The sequence below is a fragment of the Phocoena phocoena genome, chromosome 1, assembly GCF_963924675.1.
Source record: "Phocoena phocoena chromosome 1, mPhoPho1.1, whole genome shotgun sequence".
NCBI lineage: Eukaryota > Metazoa > Chordata > Mammalia > Artiodactyla > Phocoenidae > Phocoena > Phocoena phocoena.
The window spans coordinates 12,472,633-12,489,675 of record NC_089219.1 but is presented as its reverse complement, the minus strand read 5'-3'; the positions used below and the strand labels follow the sequence as shown (position 1 = coordinate 12,489,675).

General features: G+C 40.5%; 1 protein-coding gene across 1 annotated transcript in view; it reads left to right on the top strand.

Moving 5' to 3' along the window:
• FBXO42 (F-box protein 42) overlaps window positions 1–17,043 on the top strand; it is a 94,858-nt gene that overhangs the window by 52,260 nt on the left and 25,555 nt on the right. The window contains exons 2-4 of the mRNA XM_065885947.1: window positions 293–559; window positions 3,633–3,749; window positions 13,230–13,364. Coding sequence (XP_065742019.1) covers window positions 310–559; window positions 3,633–3,749; window positions 13,230–13,364 — 502 coding nt within the window. The 5' untranslated portion in view covers window positions 293–309. The remainder of the gene's footprint in view (window positions 1–292; window positions 560–3,632; window positions 3,750–13,229; window positions 13,365–17,043) is intronic.

Sequence of the window (17,043 nt, the reverse complement as noted above, 5' to 3'; positions counted from 1 at the left end):
CAAGTTTTTTGGTTTTATGGTTATACCAGAACTCGGCTGTCACTCTGGTTTTCAGTGGAGAGAAAAAAATACCATCAGAAGCCTTTAGGGATTTATTAGATATTTGGGATGGCCTTGGTATTTGAGCTGTACTTGATAAATTAAGGTGGCTCACAACTGGTGTGGGAAAGTGCTAAAGGACAGATTTCAGATTGAGCATCTAAAAGAAATCATGAACAGCTTGGATGCCTTGCCTGAGTTATTTCAGAACTTCAGGCAGTGTATACTGATGTTTGTTTCTTTCCCGCTGTAGCTGTCAAGTGGAATGTCATGGCCAGCTCCTCGGACAGTGAAGATGATAGCTTCATGGCTGTGGACCAAGAAGAGACTGTGCTGGAAGGGACAATGGAGCAAGATGAGGAGCCCCGCCCAATATTGGAGGTTGAGGAGACTAGACATAATAGGTCCATGTCTGAGCTGCCGGAAGAGGTTTTGGAGTATATCCTGTCCTTTCTCTCACCATACCAGGAACACAAAACTGCAGCCCTTGTCTGCAAACAGTGGTACCGACTTATTAAAGGTACTGTGGAAAGTGGAAAGTTTTATTTATTTACTTAAAATTTGTTTGAATGATTTATTTTTACCTCCCAATTTCATTTTCTCTTTTCTCCCTTAAATTTATTGTGGTTCTAAAATTTAGTGTTAGACGATTAGCATTGTACATTTTTCTTTTCTCTTTATCCTGCCTAATTTTATGAACAGCTTGAATACTATAGTATTTAATCCAATTTCCAGGTTTAAAATGAGGATTCTTTTTCTGCGTATTCTTGGAGTTGATCTGGTATGTTGTATTGTTCTTGAACAGGTAGAGATGGGATGGATATCGATTGACAGTAATAGTTAACCTTCATATAACTCTTATTATTGTCAGGACTATTATAACTGTTTTACAATCCTCATAGCGAACTATGAATAGCTTAAAGTAGCTAACTGTGGCAGATGTGGGATTATGAAAGCATTTACTGCTTGATTTTATCTCTAAACACAACAGGCCCTATGTATGTCTTTTACTTTTTAAATGAGTTTCTCTTTTTTTTTCCCCCTCCATTTTCTAATCAAGATTTCAACTTTGGCTAAATGTTGAGGTTACTAGTTGTACTGTAGTTTTAACTAATAGCAGTTATTTGGTTTCATTCCATTTTAGGTGGAAAGGGCCCATTTTTTGAATGAAGATGACCGAGCCAGTTGAATAATCTTTGATCAAAGCAAGGGTCGTATCAATTTTTTCTTTCCTGTTGGGAACAAGGCAGCCAGAGATATGAGAGAGAAAAACCTCTAGATCAGAATCAGTCTCAAAATCTTTTCCTCAAATCAGAGTGATGCTCTGAGGATTAGGGTCCCTGTCATTTGTCCAAAGTCCAACCTAGAGAGCTAATAAGGACCAGCTGTGTTGAAACTGCTTGCTGGGCCCTGTGCTCATCCGCTCACGACTGGTAATACTGGTATGCACAGCCTGCTTCTGTTTGCAGGGTTAATGGACTCTGCAGGAGAGATTGGCTCCTTACACTGTGGAAATAGATGGTTTTACCTCTAAAATAGAGGTGGAGAATCACAGACAAGGGGTGGTGATCTAATCAAATATATGAATTTATTCTTAGGTTTTATTTGGCATTCTTATCATTTTGATCTTTCTTTAAGAGAGAAGAGCCTTAACCTAATACTCGCATTCTTAGATCTTCTGGGGGAAGTCACTGCCAAGACAGCTTTTTTTCCCCTCAATCATTATGTGTCTGTCTTTTATTCATTACTGCCTTACCTCATTTCAACATTTGCGAATCTGTATTACTTCACCAGTGCGTAGTTGGCAGTATGGTCACACATTAAAAACGGGCATGTCTTTTTTTAAACATCTTTATTGGGGTATAATTGCTTTACAATGGAGTGTTAGTTTCTGCTTTATAAGAAAGTGAATCAGCTATACATATACATATATCCCCATATCTCCTCCATCTTGTGTCTCCCTCCCACCCTCCCTATCCCACCCCTCTAGTTGGTCACAAAGCACTGAGCTGATCTCCATTTGCTATGGAGAATATAATGTAAAATAGCTATCTATTTTACATTTGGTAGTGTATATATGTCCATGCCACTCTCTCACTTCATCCCAGGTTACCCTTCCCACTCCCCGTGTCCTCAAGTCCATTCTGTACATATGTATCTTTATTCCTCTCCTGCCCCCAGCTTCTTCAGAACCAAAAAATGGCCGTGTCTTTTTAATATTCCATTTCTTAACTGTGAGTTCAACCAAGGGATAATGATCATCATTAGAAAATATGTTCTGTGATCCTGTTTAAGGATCCACTAAGGTGGCATAAATTCAAGAATGATACACTCTTTCAAAATATAAATAATTGGGGCTTCCCTGGTGGCGCAGTGGTTAAGAATCTGCCTGCCAATGCAGGGGACACGGGTTCGATCCCTGGTCTGGGAAGATCCCACATAGCGCAGAGCAACTAAGTCCATGTACCACAACTACTGAGCCTGCGCTCTAGAGCCCACGAGCCACAACTACTGAGCCCACGTGCCACAATTACTGAAGCCCACGCGCCTAGAGCCCTTGCACCGCAACGAAGAGTAGCCCGTGCTCACCACAACTAGAGAAAGCCCACATGCAACAATGAAGACCTAACACAGCCAAAAATAAATAAATAAATTTATTTTAAAATTTATATATATATATATACATATATATAATTGGTTGTACTCTTCATTCAAAATGTTTCTCTTTGAAATAAGAAAGTAATTTCATGTGTTGGGAATGCAGATTGTTCCAGAAGTATAAAGCTCTCACTTTTTAAAAAATAGACTTTACTTTTTTAGAGTGGTTTTAAGTTCACAGCAAAACTGAGCAGGTTTGTAGGTTTCCCGTATACCCCTGTCCCCAGACATGCACAGCCTCCCCTACTTTCAACATCCCTCACCAGAGGGGTACATTTCTTAAAATTGACGATCATACATTGATACATCTTTGTCACTCAAAGTCTGTAGTTTACATAGGGTGTACATTCTGTGAGTTTGGACATATATATATAATGACATGTATCCAGCATTATAGTAAAAACTCTGATTTTTTTTTTTAAAAAAAACAGCTTTCCTTTGTTATAAATTCATCATTTCATAATCCACTGTACGCTTATTATTACTCCTTGTTTAAGATGGAGAATACTTGGTTGCCATGGTCTAACCATAGATATTTACTGAACAGCTGTTATATTCCGGAGACTGTTCTACCACGCTTTTTCTCATAAAACTAAATTATCTCCCAGCCCCTTTGCTTTGGAGTAAGTAGCACCAATTATTTTGATGTGTTGCCTCATGATATGATGTAAAGGGGAGCAGATTTTAAGTGTGAGCTGATTTTGTAACCTTGAGGGAGTCACTTAACCTTGGTAAAATGACAGGATTAGATCTTCCAGTTTTGAAATTCTGTGATTCTGTTTTCTGTCTTTGAATGAAAAAATCAAAGAAATTTGGAGTTCCTCAAAGAAACTTATGTCTTATAAAAGTGATAAGACAATTAATAGATGCAGTTTTAATAATTTGATTTACAAGTGAAGAGTCCAGGCTGAAGCTTTTGTTATTTTTGTCTTTAGGTGTAGCCCACCAGTGTTATCATGGTTTCATAAAGGCTGTCCAGGAAGGAAACATTCAGTGGGAGAGTCGGACTTACCCTTATCCTGGAACCCCAATCACTCAGCGGTTCTCACACAGTAAGTATTTACTGTGAAAGCAGATCCCATCCTGCCTGTGGTCGTGTTTCCAAAAGCTACTTTGGAGGCTTGTATTTTGTCTGACTTCTTAATGAAGAAAATGTTAAATAAGGGTTTATATTAATTTTACAATCAGAATTAGGGAAGAGCATGAGCCTAAATATATTGTAGGCACTGTGATATAATTTTGTATTCTGCTTTTTCATTGGATTTTTGTACTGTCTCTACTGCAAAGAGGTCGAGGTGTTATGCTTAGGTTTTTAAACATTTGACATCATGTAAGAGGCAAACAAAGGAAAGGCATACATGAGGGTTTTTCTGGGATCCTACTTAGGGAGTAGCCAGAGCTTAGCACTAATTTTTGCAATAACTCTTTATCTTAACGTAGTGTATGTTCAGCAAACACTGAATTTGACTAGGGTCACACAAAAATTTTGAACATGAAGGATATTGTTTATAAAATACAAATTTAAGTAGTAAAATTATAAATAAAATGTTTTGGCAAATAGACAATTTAGAGTTTTTGACTTCTAGAATTTTTTTTTTTAGGATTTTTTAAAAAAATTAATTTATTTTATTTATTTATTTTTGGCTGCGTTGGGTCTTCGTTGTGGTGCGCGGGCTTCTCTTGTTGCGGAGCACAGCCTCTAGGCACACAGGCTTCAGTAGTTGTGGTACGTCGGCTCAGCAGTTGTGGCTCAAGGGCTCTAGAGTGCAGGCTTAGTAGTCGTGGTGCATGGGCTTAGTTGCTCTGCAGCATGTGGGATCTTCCCGAGCCAGGGCTTGAACCCGTGTCCCCAGCATTGGCAAGCGGATTCTTAACCACTGCGCCACCAGGGAAGCCCCAACTTTTTCTAGAATTAACTCTCCATTTTAATTGATTTTTGTAGATGCCATTTTGTTCTTTTTTTTTTTTTTTTTTCCAGCTGCACCCCACGCCTTGCAGGATCTTAGCTCCCCCACCAGGGGTTCAACCCAGGCCCTGGCAATGAGAGCACCGAGTCCTAACCACAGGGCCACCAGGGAATTCCCGATACCATTTTATTCTATTAGTGATTTATATCCCTCCATCAAAGTGAGACTGAGATGTGATCTATCTTAGGCCACAAAAGCTGTATTTATTAATGATTTTACATAAAGAAAGTTCATTGACAGGAGAAGAAAGCCGCTTAGAAAGTTCTCAGAATTGCTGCTTTAGTTATATTACTTCTGTATTCAGAAACCTTCAGGACTTCCCTGGTGGCGCAGTGGTTAAGAATCCGCCTGCCAATGCGGGGGACATGAGTTTGATCCCTGGTCCGGGAAGATCCCACATGCTGCGGAGCAACTAAGCCTGTGCGCCACAGGTACTGAGACTGTGTTCTAGAGCCTGCGAGCCACAGCTGCTGAGCCCGTGTGCCACAACTACTGAAGCCCGCACGCCCACAGCCCAAGCTCTGCAACAGGAGGAGCCACTGCAATGAGAAGCCCACGCACTGTAACGAAGAGTAGCCCCCGCTCGCCACAACTAGAGAAAGGCCACGTGCAGCAACGAGGACCCAACGCAGCCAAAAATAAATTAATTTTAAAAAAAGAAAAACAGAAAGCTTCAGTGTCCATCCAGTGCCTACAAGATAAAAACTTAGTCTTATATTTAAAACCCTCTTTAAGTTGACTTATTTCTAAATTACCACTTCATCTCCCAACTTTTCCCAAGAGCTCTTCTCTTTCAAGTTGTCACTTTGCTGTACTTGATTCTTCCTCTCTAGAGTATTCCCATCCACTTAGCTGAAGCCTGCTTCTCCTTGAAAACTCAGTTGAAGTTCTAGCTCCTTTGGGAAACCTTTTCTCAACTCTCTAGCCCACAGAAAAATTTTTCCTGTTCTGAGCTTATGTCTGGAATACTAATTTGGCACTTAACTCACATTGTCTTTCATTGTTAACTTGTATGTTTGTGTCTTTTTTTTTTTTTTAAGCCATATTTTGAACTCTTGAGGGGAAGGAGAGTTATTGGTTATCCATGTTGCGTAAAAATTACCTGCAGACTTAGCAGCTTAAAATAACATTATCTCACAGTGTTCCTGAGGGTCAAGAATTTGGTAGTGGCTTAGCTGGGAGGTTGTGGCTCAGGGTCTCTCGTGAGGTTGCCATCAGTCTGTCAGCTGGGGCTACAGTCACCTGAGGGCCTGACTGGGGCCCGGTGAATCTGCTTCCAAGCTCACTCAGTAACTGTTGATAGGAGACTCAGTCCCTTACTACATGGACCTATCCATAGAGCTGCTCACAACTTGCCAGCTGACTTTCCACAAAATGAGTGATCTGAGAAACAGAGACAGACACTAAGACAGCAGCCAGGGTATCTTTTACACCCTAAGCTCTGAAGTGAATACTATCTTTTCTGTTCTATCCTATAAATCACACAGGGATTGACCAAGGGTGTAATACCAGGAAGTGAGGATCCTTGGAGGCCTCTTGGTGGTTGACTGCCGCAGACCATATGCTGTACTCTCATATCCAGAGGAGAGTTCTGTAAATAATGATAACTCATCATTGTCTTTGAATTGTATCTAAATAGATCAAAGGAATGGGTCAAACTATTTGCTGTGTTTTCAGTTCTCTCAGGGAGCTATTTTTGTGCTGTTGTAAATCCCCTGTAGCAGTAGAGCTCGAAGTGTGATTCCTGGACTTTGGGGGAGGAAGGCATCTATGAGACTCTCTGGGGGATCTGTGAAGTCAGAACTGGCTTCATTTGTTTTAATCTGTGAGTGTGTGGTAGTGAAGAGCACAGTGACACTAGAGTAGTTGAGTTCCCTTACCTTGAGTCATGCACAGGCTGCAGCAGTTTTCCCCAGCATTGCTTTGGCACCATTAGTGCACATGTCAACACAGTGAAAAAAAACAATAAATTACTACTTCTACAACTACTACTACTACTAGTACTTATTATTATTATAAAAGTAGTTTTGAAAGAGTCTCAAATGTTTTCAGGAGTCCACAGACCACCCTTTGATCATGACTGCCATAAACTATACATGAGTCCTTGCTGAGAACATTTAATGAAATTACAGGAGGATCCATATTAGGTCCAGTATTTATTGTTGAGGGAGGGGTAACTTCAGTTACCTACAGATGATTGGAATGAGAAGCAAAGACGAGGTTTCTAAAGACAGGACTTTTTTTAGGATGGTGTTTGGAAACAAATAGTTTTAGAACCCTAAGAGGGAAATCAAATGAATCAGGGTAAAATTGAAACTAGAATAGGAAATAGGGGTGAATAATTATCATAGCAACAGTTTGGCTTTCTGATAAGAGAGGGGAAAAAATATTTTTCAGTTAACTAGCTTTCGAAAAAGAGTATTACCACAAAATAGAGGCAGTTTTTTGAAGGGGAAATAGAAAGGAATAGTACCATGAGTAAGCTCACAGAAGCTCAGGGGTTGGGGGGTTTTGATACTTGTTTTTGCTTAAATTTTTTTTTCATTTCCTTACTTGGTATTTTCATTTCCTTACTTGATATCCAAGAAAAGGTTTCTCATTGTCTTCCGTTGTCTCTTTCGGTCTGTCTCTTTTATTGTTTTCTTCCATCAGTCTCCCCATGCTATCTAGCTGGCAAACTGAAGAGGGTTATTACGGGGAATGGGCAGTTTTCAGAATAGGTTGAAAACAAGGCATTCCTTTAATTTTTTTCCTTAGCTCCTTCAACTCCCATCTCTGTATTTCTCCCTTTAGCTCTATTTTATTCCTTATGCCTAACTCACGTGGAGCTTGAGATCCACATTTCCAGTTCTTTGCTCATACTGCCACAGAGATTCACAGATGTTTCATATTTAGTGAGCCAAAAGTAGAATTCAGTAGTTTCCCCCCAATTTTCTCCTCTCTTTAATTTAGTTAATGGCATTATCATTCTCTCAATTATACAAGCTTGAAATCTTGGATTAATCCTCACTTCTTCTCCCTCCCTCAACAACAAAAGTCAAATCTTGTTGATTCTGTTCTGTCTCTGCAATCTCTCTCATATCTTTCCTTTTACCACGCCCCCCATTACTCACACTTAATCATTCCATCTTTCCTCTTTTCTTTCTTTCTTTTTTTTTTTTTGGCCGTGGCATGCGGGATCTTAGTTCCCCAACCGAGGATCGAACCCGCACCCCCTGCAGTGGAAGCGTGGAGTTTTAACCACTGGACCACCAGGGAAGTCCCCCTAAGTCTTTTCTATATAATCTTCTTGCCTTTCTTCTCTCTTCATCTGAACCTGGTGTAGACACTTGGCAGCCATCTCCAAAACTGGAGACAGTGCCACCTCCTAGGGCATCTGGAAATGTGTAAGGCCATTGTTTATTGTCTTGACTGGAAAGTACTACAAGCAGTTAGTAGGCAAGGACCTACTTGGGTTGCTAAATGTCGTGCAGTGAATGGGATGATCCTGCACACAAAGAATTGACTTGCTCAAAATGACAGGAGCTCCTGTCGGGAAAAACTGCAAATCTGAACCATAAAACCAGCCTTTTCACTCCTCTGCCAAAAAGCCTGAGCCTTTTTGCACTGCATGTAGAAGTTTCCACCCCACCTGGCATTCACCAAGCCTGCCTTTTCAGCCTGACTCACTGCTGCATCCTTACACAGCCAGGCTCTGCCCACACGAGATTCCTTGTTTGTCTTCAACTTCCCTACCTCATGGCTTTGTTTGGATGCCCTGATTTCATTTTCCCTTCCCCTCCCATTCCTCTTTCGCCCCTAGACTTGTTCGCCCCATGTTAATTGATTGAAAATGTCCTGACCTCTAAAACCCATCTTGGAGACAAAGCCAAAAGCCACCGTCTTTCACACTACTCTCAAATTCCCCACCATGGAGATTAAGCTCTTCTCTTTTTCTGCTTATACTCATTTAATACACTCTTCATACCTTCTTCTTAATGTTTTACCATCTGTCTTTTACCATAATTATCTGTGTAAGAGAGGCTACATGCAAAGGAAGAACTTTAGACTTGGGAAGCAAATTCCTTGGCTCCTCTAACCCACAATTTCCTCATCTGTAAAATGCGTATGATAAATTCTGTTTGTGCCACAGAGTTGCTAGGAAATTTAATTGAGGAAACACTTGTAAAAATATATTTTAACCTGCAAAATTGTAGGACGATGATGATGTCTCCTCCACAAGATTGTTGTCTACTTGAGGACAGTCAGGCTCCATGTCTTAGACATCTGTGCACCTTTCATAACACCAGGTTCATAGTTGACATCTATTCTGTGGAATTGTGTAACAATGATATGAGCGATAGAGCTTCTTTCTTAGGTAAAAGTCTGGGACAAAAAAACGCAGGGAAAGTAAAATGAAGCCAGTTCTCCTGGTTATTTGATGAGTGTGTTCATGGCCAATCATGCAATCCTTGATTAAGGTAGAATGTCCCTTTCAGATTGACATAGGAGTCTGTTGAATCCCTAGCATTATGTTTTGAAAAACCTCTTAGTGTTTAGGCTCCAAATATGGTCAGGTCATTCCATACACTTGCTAATCTTGCTCCTGCAATAGCCAGCAGGCCCAGACTGGATAACCAACCTTTCTTATTCCATAGTTACTTAATTACAGGCCTTCAAGTATGTCCTGGCTTGTAGATGTGAGACACATGACAGCATAGTCTCTAAGCATGGGATAAATGCCTCAGGACCTTTCCCTGGAGACAATGAGGGAACAAGAGAATTTAACCTCTGAAAGTGCAAAAATTAGAGTTCAGTGAACATTAATCTAGTGACTACCAGGCACCATGGAAAATACGAAACAACTGGAAGACCTTGAACTTCAGAGGATTATAATATAGTAGGAAAAGTATTCGGAACACTGTGGAACTCTTTGCTTGTCGTGAGTGTAATTGTGCATATTTGGCTTGTCTTCGAGTAGGGATTATTAGATTTTAACTTGAGGTATGTGACTTGCAATAGTTTTTCGTGGAGCAGTCAAGCACATTTCAGAAAGCTTGAAGAGATCTAGCAGTTGGAATAATCACGTTCTCAATGTTATTTCTTAGCAGAGCCATCGTACCATACTACAAATGGTAACTTTTGTATAGCACATTCCAGTGGTCTAGATGTTCTGAAAGGAGAATGTTCTGTTTGGGTGGAGAACTTTGGTAAAAGGAAGTATTTACTTGAGCAGTGGTATTTGCTTAAATTCTTAATTTTTTCTGAAAGGCTCATTGAACTTGGGTCCCCAACCCCCACCCAGACCAACATGTACGCATCTTAAATAAAAAGAGGCAAACAGAGTTCAGTAGGATGCTTAAAATATTTGAGTGTATTATTGATGGCTGTTTCTCATTCCCATTATATCTGAGTTCTAAACATAGCTGCCTAAATTGACTCCCTTCCTCTCCAAGCTTTGTTGATAATGACTGCTGGATATTGAAACTACAGTGTGTGAAACTTGTCGTTTCAGTCCCGTTAGCTTTGCATAGGGTTTGGGCTGTACCTTCCTCTTCCAGAAACCTTTGTTTGCTCAAAGAGAAGCAGGAAAATGCCAATTGCCTTATTTTAGTATAGCATTAAAATACACGTGGTAAGGACCTCATGGGGCCCAGCTGCTGGCTAGGTTTTCAGTCCAAATAGAGAAGAAGAATGTTTGCTACCTCTTTGAAAAATAAAGGCGCTGTGCTTTTTTGCTGCATGAAGGAAGCAGCTGCCAAGAGTTGATCTTTGAGGAATAGTGGGACATAAATGAGCTACTGACTCTTTTAGTTATGAAATCATGGATTTGTCTTATTAAACATTGGTATAACGAAGATCAGTTAAGGTTTCAGAAGCCAGAGGACATTGCTAATTTCTGTTCTGGGGTTATGGATTATCAGGTGGAAGAGAATGTTCTTTTATGCCAGGCACCAGTCAGTTCAATTCAAAATTGCCCCAGTTTGTTGGAGTAGCTAGTTCAAAAAGGTATGTATGAGAAGACCAGGATACCTGAAGCTTGCCCCCTTTAGTGGAGATTAAAGTGTGGCTTCAGTAATTATCCTTTTTGTTTGTTTAATGTCATCTAACTTGATCCTTTGTTATTTGCAGTTCTCAACAAACCTGAAACATGAGCAGTGGACTTACATAGGGTTTTACTTCTTATTTTTTTTTTCTTCTTTTTCCTTTGGGCCACGCTGCTTGCATGATTGAACTTGGGCCCTGGCAGTGAAAGCACAGAGTCCTAACCACTGGACTGCCAGGGAATTCCCAGGATTTTACTTCTTAATAGACTTTCTTATTGGGATGTTAATTAAAAAACTGATTTAGATATGGATTAGAAGTTATTTTTAAAGGCAAAGAAAGTCAGTAGGAATAAAAAAGGGGATGGGGGAATTACCTGGCAGTCCAGTAGTTAGGACTCGGTGCTTTCACTGTGGGGGCCCGAGTTCGATCCCTGGTCAGGGAACTAAGATCCCGCCAAAAAAAAAAAAAAAAGGAAGAAAGTCAGTGGCAAGTGTAAGATCATTTAAACCTTCATATACCATTGTAGCATGTTTGAGTTCTGGGAGTAATTAAGTATTTTGCAGATGTGAGCCTGTTGATGATTAAATGGTATTTCATTTCTTCACATCTCTAGTTTCTTTAATTTCTTTGTTAATTTGAAAAGTCTGTAGCTCTGTTATTGCACAGCATCAGAGGTCAGATTTTTTTTTTTTTTTTTTTTTTTTTTTTTGGCTGCTTTGGGTCTTTGTTGCTGTGCGCCGGCTTTCTCTAGTTGTGGCGAGCAGTGACTACTCTTCATTGCGGTGTGCAGGCTTCTCATTACGGTGGCTTTTCTTGTTGCAGAGCACGGGCTCTAGGCACACGGTTTCAGTAGTTGTGGCTCAGGGGTTCTAGAACTCAGGCTCAGTTGTTGTGGCGCATGGGCTTAGTTGCTCTGCCGCATGTGTGAACTTCCTGGACCAGGGATCAAACCCGTGTCCCCTGCATTGGCAGGAGGATTCTTAACCACTGTGCCCCCAGTAAAGTCCCAGATGTTTTGGATTTACTCCTTCCACTGGCTGAGATTACTGGGTGTGACTGAACACATTGCTTTTATTATCTTAACTCATCCAATTTTTGGACTTGGCTTTCTTAGAGAGTCCTTAAAGGCATATCAAGTGGGCTGAGTTAAGAAAAAATAAAAAAGGAGGGTTATTCCCAGAGCTAATATATATCACAGAGGTAATTATAGCAGTGGTGTTTCCCTTTTTCTGAACTTGAATAAGTGGTGCCAGAGTTCAGAAGAGATCTTAGAAACGGTGGTGAAACGGTGGTGTGCTAAACTGAACAAGACCTACAGATAAACTGGATGATCACTGAAGCCATGCACTAGTGGGTTGAATCTCTGAATTTCTTTTCCCTTTACCCTTTCTTTTATGTGACGCTTAACTGTTTTAGCCTAGTTTCACATTGAGAGGTCTGTTTTTCCCAGTGGTATGCATGAAATGAATGAAGTTTTGCTCGGCCCTTTTCCTGAAATACAAGATGGTAAATGCAGGACTAGAAGGAGCGCATGGTCATCTTTTCCAAAGGACAGAGGCTAAATGAACTTTCCAATGAGAAGCAAGGTGGCAGCGCTTAGCTTTCATGTCTCTTGTCTAGACTCTGGCTCTGGTCTTTCTGGTTTTACGGGAACAGCCCCTCTCACAGTCATTGACTCTTTTCTTCAGAATAGTGCCCATTGGTGAGGTGTATATAGTCACCTAATTAAAAAGGCTTTTCTTGGAGACCTTGGTGCTTTTTAACTGTTACCTACTGCATTGGTTTTCTATTCAGCACCAACCAGTCGGCCTTGGTGGCTTTTGGATGCACACCTAGGAGCTTAATGACTTTCATGTTTTTTCTCTCAGTTGTTTGGGGACCATACTACTTTGAGATCGCTGAGCTACATTGGTTCTGTATGTGTGGTTACTTTATGGCATTGATTGAAATTGTTTTCTTTTCTTTTGAAATTTTAAATTTTATTTATTTATTTATACATCCAGCAGGTTCTTAAAATTGTTTTCTGTCATCCTCTTTCATATAAAGTCTTGTTATTGTTTTGTGCCTCATGTTTCATTTGAAAGCAAAAGCAATAAGAGGAGGACAGGTGGAGAGGAATGGGAGGACAGAGTACTTCTGTTAGCGCTGACTATCTTCTCCTAGCCCTAGATGATAATAATGCAGATTTAGATTAATTATGCAGCTGTGCTGAAATTTCACTCATTGAACACCCTTAGTCTGAATTCTTGTGTTCTCTTGCTAGAATTATATTGTCTTATTTAATGATATCATTGTCAGTTTGCTTAGTGTGCTCGGAAATAACATAACATTTCCATAGCTTTTCTCTGGTCCGTATTTTAAAGGTTACTGTGATATTGATCAACCTGAAGACAGGAGGCTGGTTATAGAAAGGTTGATACCTGGGAACAACTGCGGAATGTGTGAAGTAATTGATCTTTGAAAGATATGGGCTATAGTTAAGGTTTAGAGTGGCTTCAGAATTAGATGTCAGTTATTCATTTATTGTTTTCTTTCTAGGTGCGTGCTATTATGATGCTAATCAGTCTATGTATGTGTTTGGAGGCTGTACCCAAAGCAGCTGCAATGCTGCCTTCAATGACCTCTGGAGACTTGACCTAAATAGCAAAGAGTGGATCCGACCTTTGGCTTCAGGTAAGAGAGAAAATGCTGATCTTTGCTTCCTTATCAGGTAACCCCCTTTGTGTGGAAACTCTACCTGATCCTTTAGGTGTTGGTCTCAAGAACAGATTACTGGGGCCCCAGATCCTTTGTCAAATCTGCTTGTAAATGCTAAGAGTAATATGCTTGTGTAAGGTCTTTGAATTTTTTGTTGAATTATACTTTATCATTAGTATTGGTACCCTGCCAAAATTGCTACACTACTGTGTGAATTCATTTGTGTGGTTTTCTGAAGTACTTGTACAGGTGTGATATGTTCTTTGGTATGAAGTTGAAGTAAGAGCAGAAGAAGCACAGTCGTGAGAACTGTAGTTGACTGACAGGAGCTATTGTCCCAGGGCTAAGATCTCTGAATATCTTGTTGTTGCCAGCTCAGGTATTTGGGGAGTGTATGGAACATGCCTCTGCTGGTTACTTTTAACAGCTCAGGAGTGTGGGAAGATTCCACAGTAGGTACATTCCTGCACAGTCCCACTATGCCACAATTCTGGCAGAAAGAAACTAGATTATTTTCTCTTTTGACCTAATCTTTCTTGGGGAAGAAACACACACACACACACACATACACACACACACACAAATTGTTTTTGCACTCATGAGGCGGGACAGTTTGAAAAGGCACAGTTATGAGATTGGAGGGGCTGGTGTGATGGAGAAATAGAGTCCACTGAGTATAAAGTATTCTTCTAGATTTGTTGGCAAGCTCTTCCCAAACATTCTTCATTGGCTTTTCAAGGTTGGAATTCACTCTAGGACTAAGGAGACTTGGGTATCCCTTGGGCAGATTCCATACTTATTTAGGTCTTGATTTACTTTGATTACTAAACGGAAGACAACATGGTGTATTAGAAAGGTCACTGGACTAAGAGTGAGGAGACATGAGTTTCATTTCCTGGCAAAATCACCAATTCTCCATGTAACTATGAACAAGTTACCATATCTTTCTGGGAGAAATATGGAGGAGGAGCAGAAGATTCTGTTTTTAAATGGGTTGGGAAAGCTGGTTTATGTTTCCTTTATTTCTGTAATGACTGCTGTGAATGTCTAGGCCAGGGGCTTAAAATCATTTCATGAGAAGAAGCTACATTTTGCTTCCCCAAAGCTCTAAGTTCTGTTTCTTTCCTCTGCAATAGGCAAATATAGGAGGGAGGAGCATACTGACAGTGGATAGTCACAAGTGGGGCTGGGTTTTGTACAGATGAAATTCTTTTAAATTATTGGAAAGATAAAGAGATGTTCATCATTAAAATTTTTTGAAGATTAGTATTATTTTAGAGCCTTCAGAATTTTGTACTTTGGAGCATTTCCTTTTCTAGCACTTTGTCCTTTATTGTACTTAATGCAATATTGATTAAAATCTAGAATCACAGATTCTAAAATGCAGAGGGTCTTATTGGCTTAAACATCCTACTGCCATTGTACTTGTTGTCCAGGCCCCATTTCAGAGTAGCCTTGATGTTCCACTCACAAAATACAAATACTGCCTTTCTCTGTTTCGTAACTAAGCTTTATGCCTTTGGCATGGGTGTTGCTCTTTCTTGTAGATGTGGAGCTCTGGACCTTCATAGCCTGTTGGCTATTTTTCCTTATTTCTCCCTATAAGATAGATATGGGATGTTTTGTTGTTGTTGTTGTTAACTACTAAGTTTAAAGGCAATGCTTTGAAATCCCCAAGGTAGAAGTATCAGAGAAATAACTGACTTTGTAATTCAGATTCTACAACGGATCTAAATTTTTTTTATTATTTATTTATTTATTAGCTGGGTCGGGTCTTAGTTGCAGCACGTGGGATCTTTTCATTGCGGTGCAGTATCTTCGTTGTGGTGCACAGGCTTCTCTATAGTTGTGGCGCGCAGGCTTCTCTCTAGTTGTGGTTGCGCAGGCTCCAGAGTGAGTGCACAGTCTCTGTAGTTGCGGCACGGGCTTAGTAGGCCTGCGGCATGTGGGATCTTAGTTCCCCCACCAGGGATCGAAACAGCGTCCCCTGCACTGCAAGATGGCTTCTTAACCACTGCACCACCAGGGAAGTCCCAGGGATCTGAATTTTTAAAAAATACATGTTACCCAAGTCTTAAGTTTCTCAATAAAGAAAAAAATCGCCATTAAAAAAAAAGAAACAATGTTAGACTGTTCCCTTTTATAAAATATATTAGCTCCTGAATGTTTAAAAGTAATTTTCTAACAAAATGTCTCAAAGAATCTAGTTTCTGCTTCCCTCTAATCTACAATTAGAGCCTAGTTTTAGAGGGGTGGAAACTGAGCTTCTTGAATGTCTACTTTAAAAAAAAAAAAACCCCACTAATTTAATAAAGAGTCCTATGAGATTCTCATTTAGGCAGAAATCCCATGGGAAGATTGTCTGGGGAAATGTTTCTATACGCTGTCATGAGTCGCAACCAAAATTACTTCCTAACTGAAACATCAGTGAGTCTTTCTGAATAAAACACAGTTGTTGGTATGTCTTGGTGTGCCTGACTCACCCATTTCTGTGCATGGTGGTGGCTAAGTTAGATGGTAGCTGAGGGGAGGGTGCTACCCCCACCCTTTGGTACCAGATGTGACGTCTTCTAGCATTTGCAAGTGATGGGTATCTAGGGTGATAGTTTTTTTTGTTTTTTGGTACACGGGCCTCTCACTGTTGTGGCCTCTCCTGTTGCGGAGCACAGGCACCGGACGTGCAGGCTCAGTGGCCATGGCTCACAGGCCCAGCTGCTCCGCGGCATGTGGGATCTTCCCGGACCGAGGCACAAACCCGTGTCCCCTGCATCGGCAGGCGCACTCTCAACCACTGCGCCACCAGGGAAGCCTAGGGTGATAGTTTTAACAGTGCTCAGTCTTCAAAAGTGTAGCTCTTTGGAAAAGAGCATCAAAAAACAGTGGAACAGTTTGGGTTAAGAGCAGAATCTTGATAAAGAATGCTACTGTATCAGGTATCTTTTTACATGTGTATTTGGTTTTATTACAGATGAGACTGGAGCATCTCATTTTGGTTGGTGTCTTAGCACAGGCTGCCATAACAAAATACCAAAGTCTGGGGGGATTTAACAACAGAAACTTATTTCTCACAATTCTGGAGGCTAGGAGTCTGAGATCAGGGTGCTGGTAAAGGCTCTATTCCTGGCTTTCAGAGAGCTAGTGAGCTTGCTGTGTCCTTACATGGCAAAGAGTGAGTTCTGGTATCTCTTCCTCTTTTTATAAGAGTATCTAAACCTAATTATCTCCCAAAGCTCCCGTTCTCCATATGCCATCACACTGAGATTAGGACTTCAACATATGAATTTTGGGAGGACAGAATTCAGTCCATAGCAGTTGGAATTAATGTGATTTGCCAATGAAACCTTGTCTTGCATTCCTTTTGAAATGATAGAAGGAGGGAGCATCTGGAGGGAGTATGGTGGTGATGAGTGCTGGAATGACAGCTCTTAACAGTTGAGAGAGACCTACAGTACTTCTCTGACATTTCGGAGTTACGTGAGTTACCGCCTCCTCCCTTTTACATGAGGGTAGGTGACCCCTACCCTCATGGAGCTTATACTGTAACAGGGAAGAAAAGAAAAACAGTTATGAAGGAAATGAGGAGTGAGATACAGAATAAGAGGGGGAGATCTACTTTAAACAGAAGATGACCTTTTTTGCTGAGATATGAAAGATG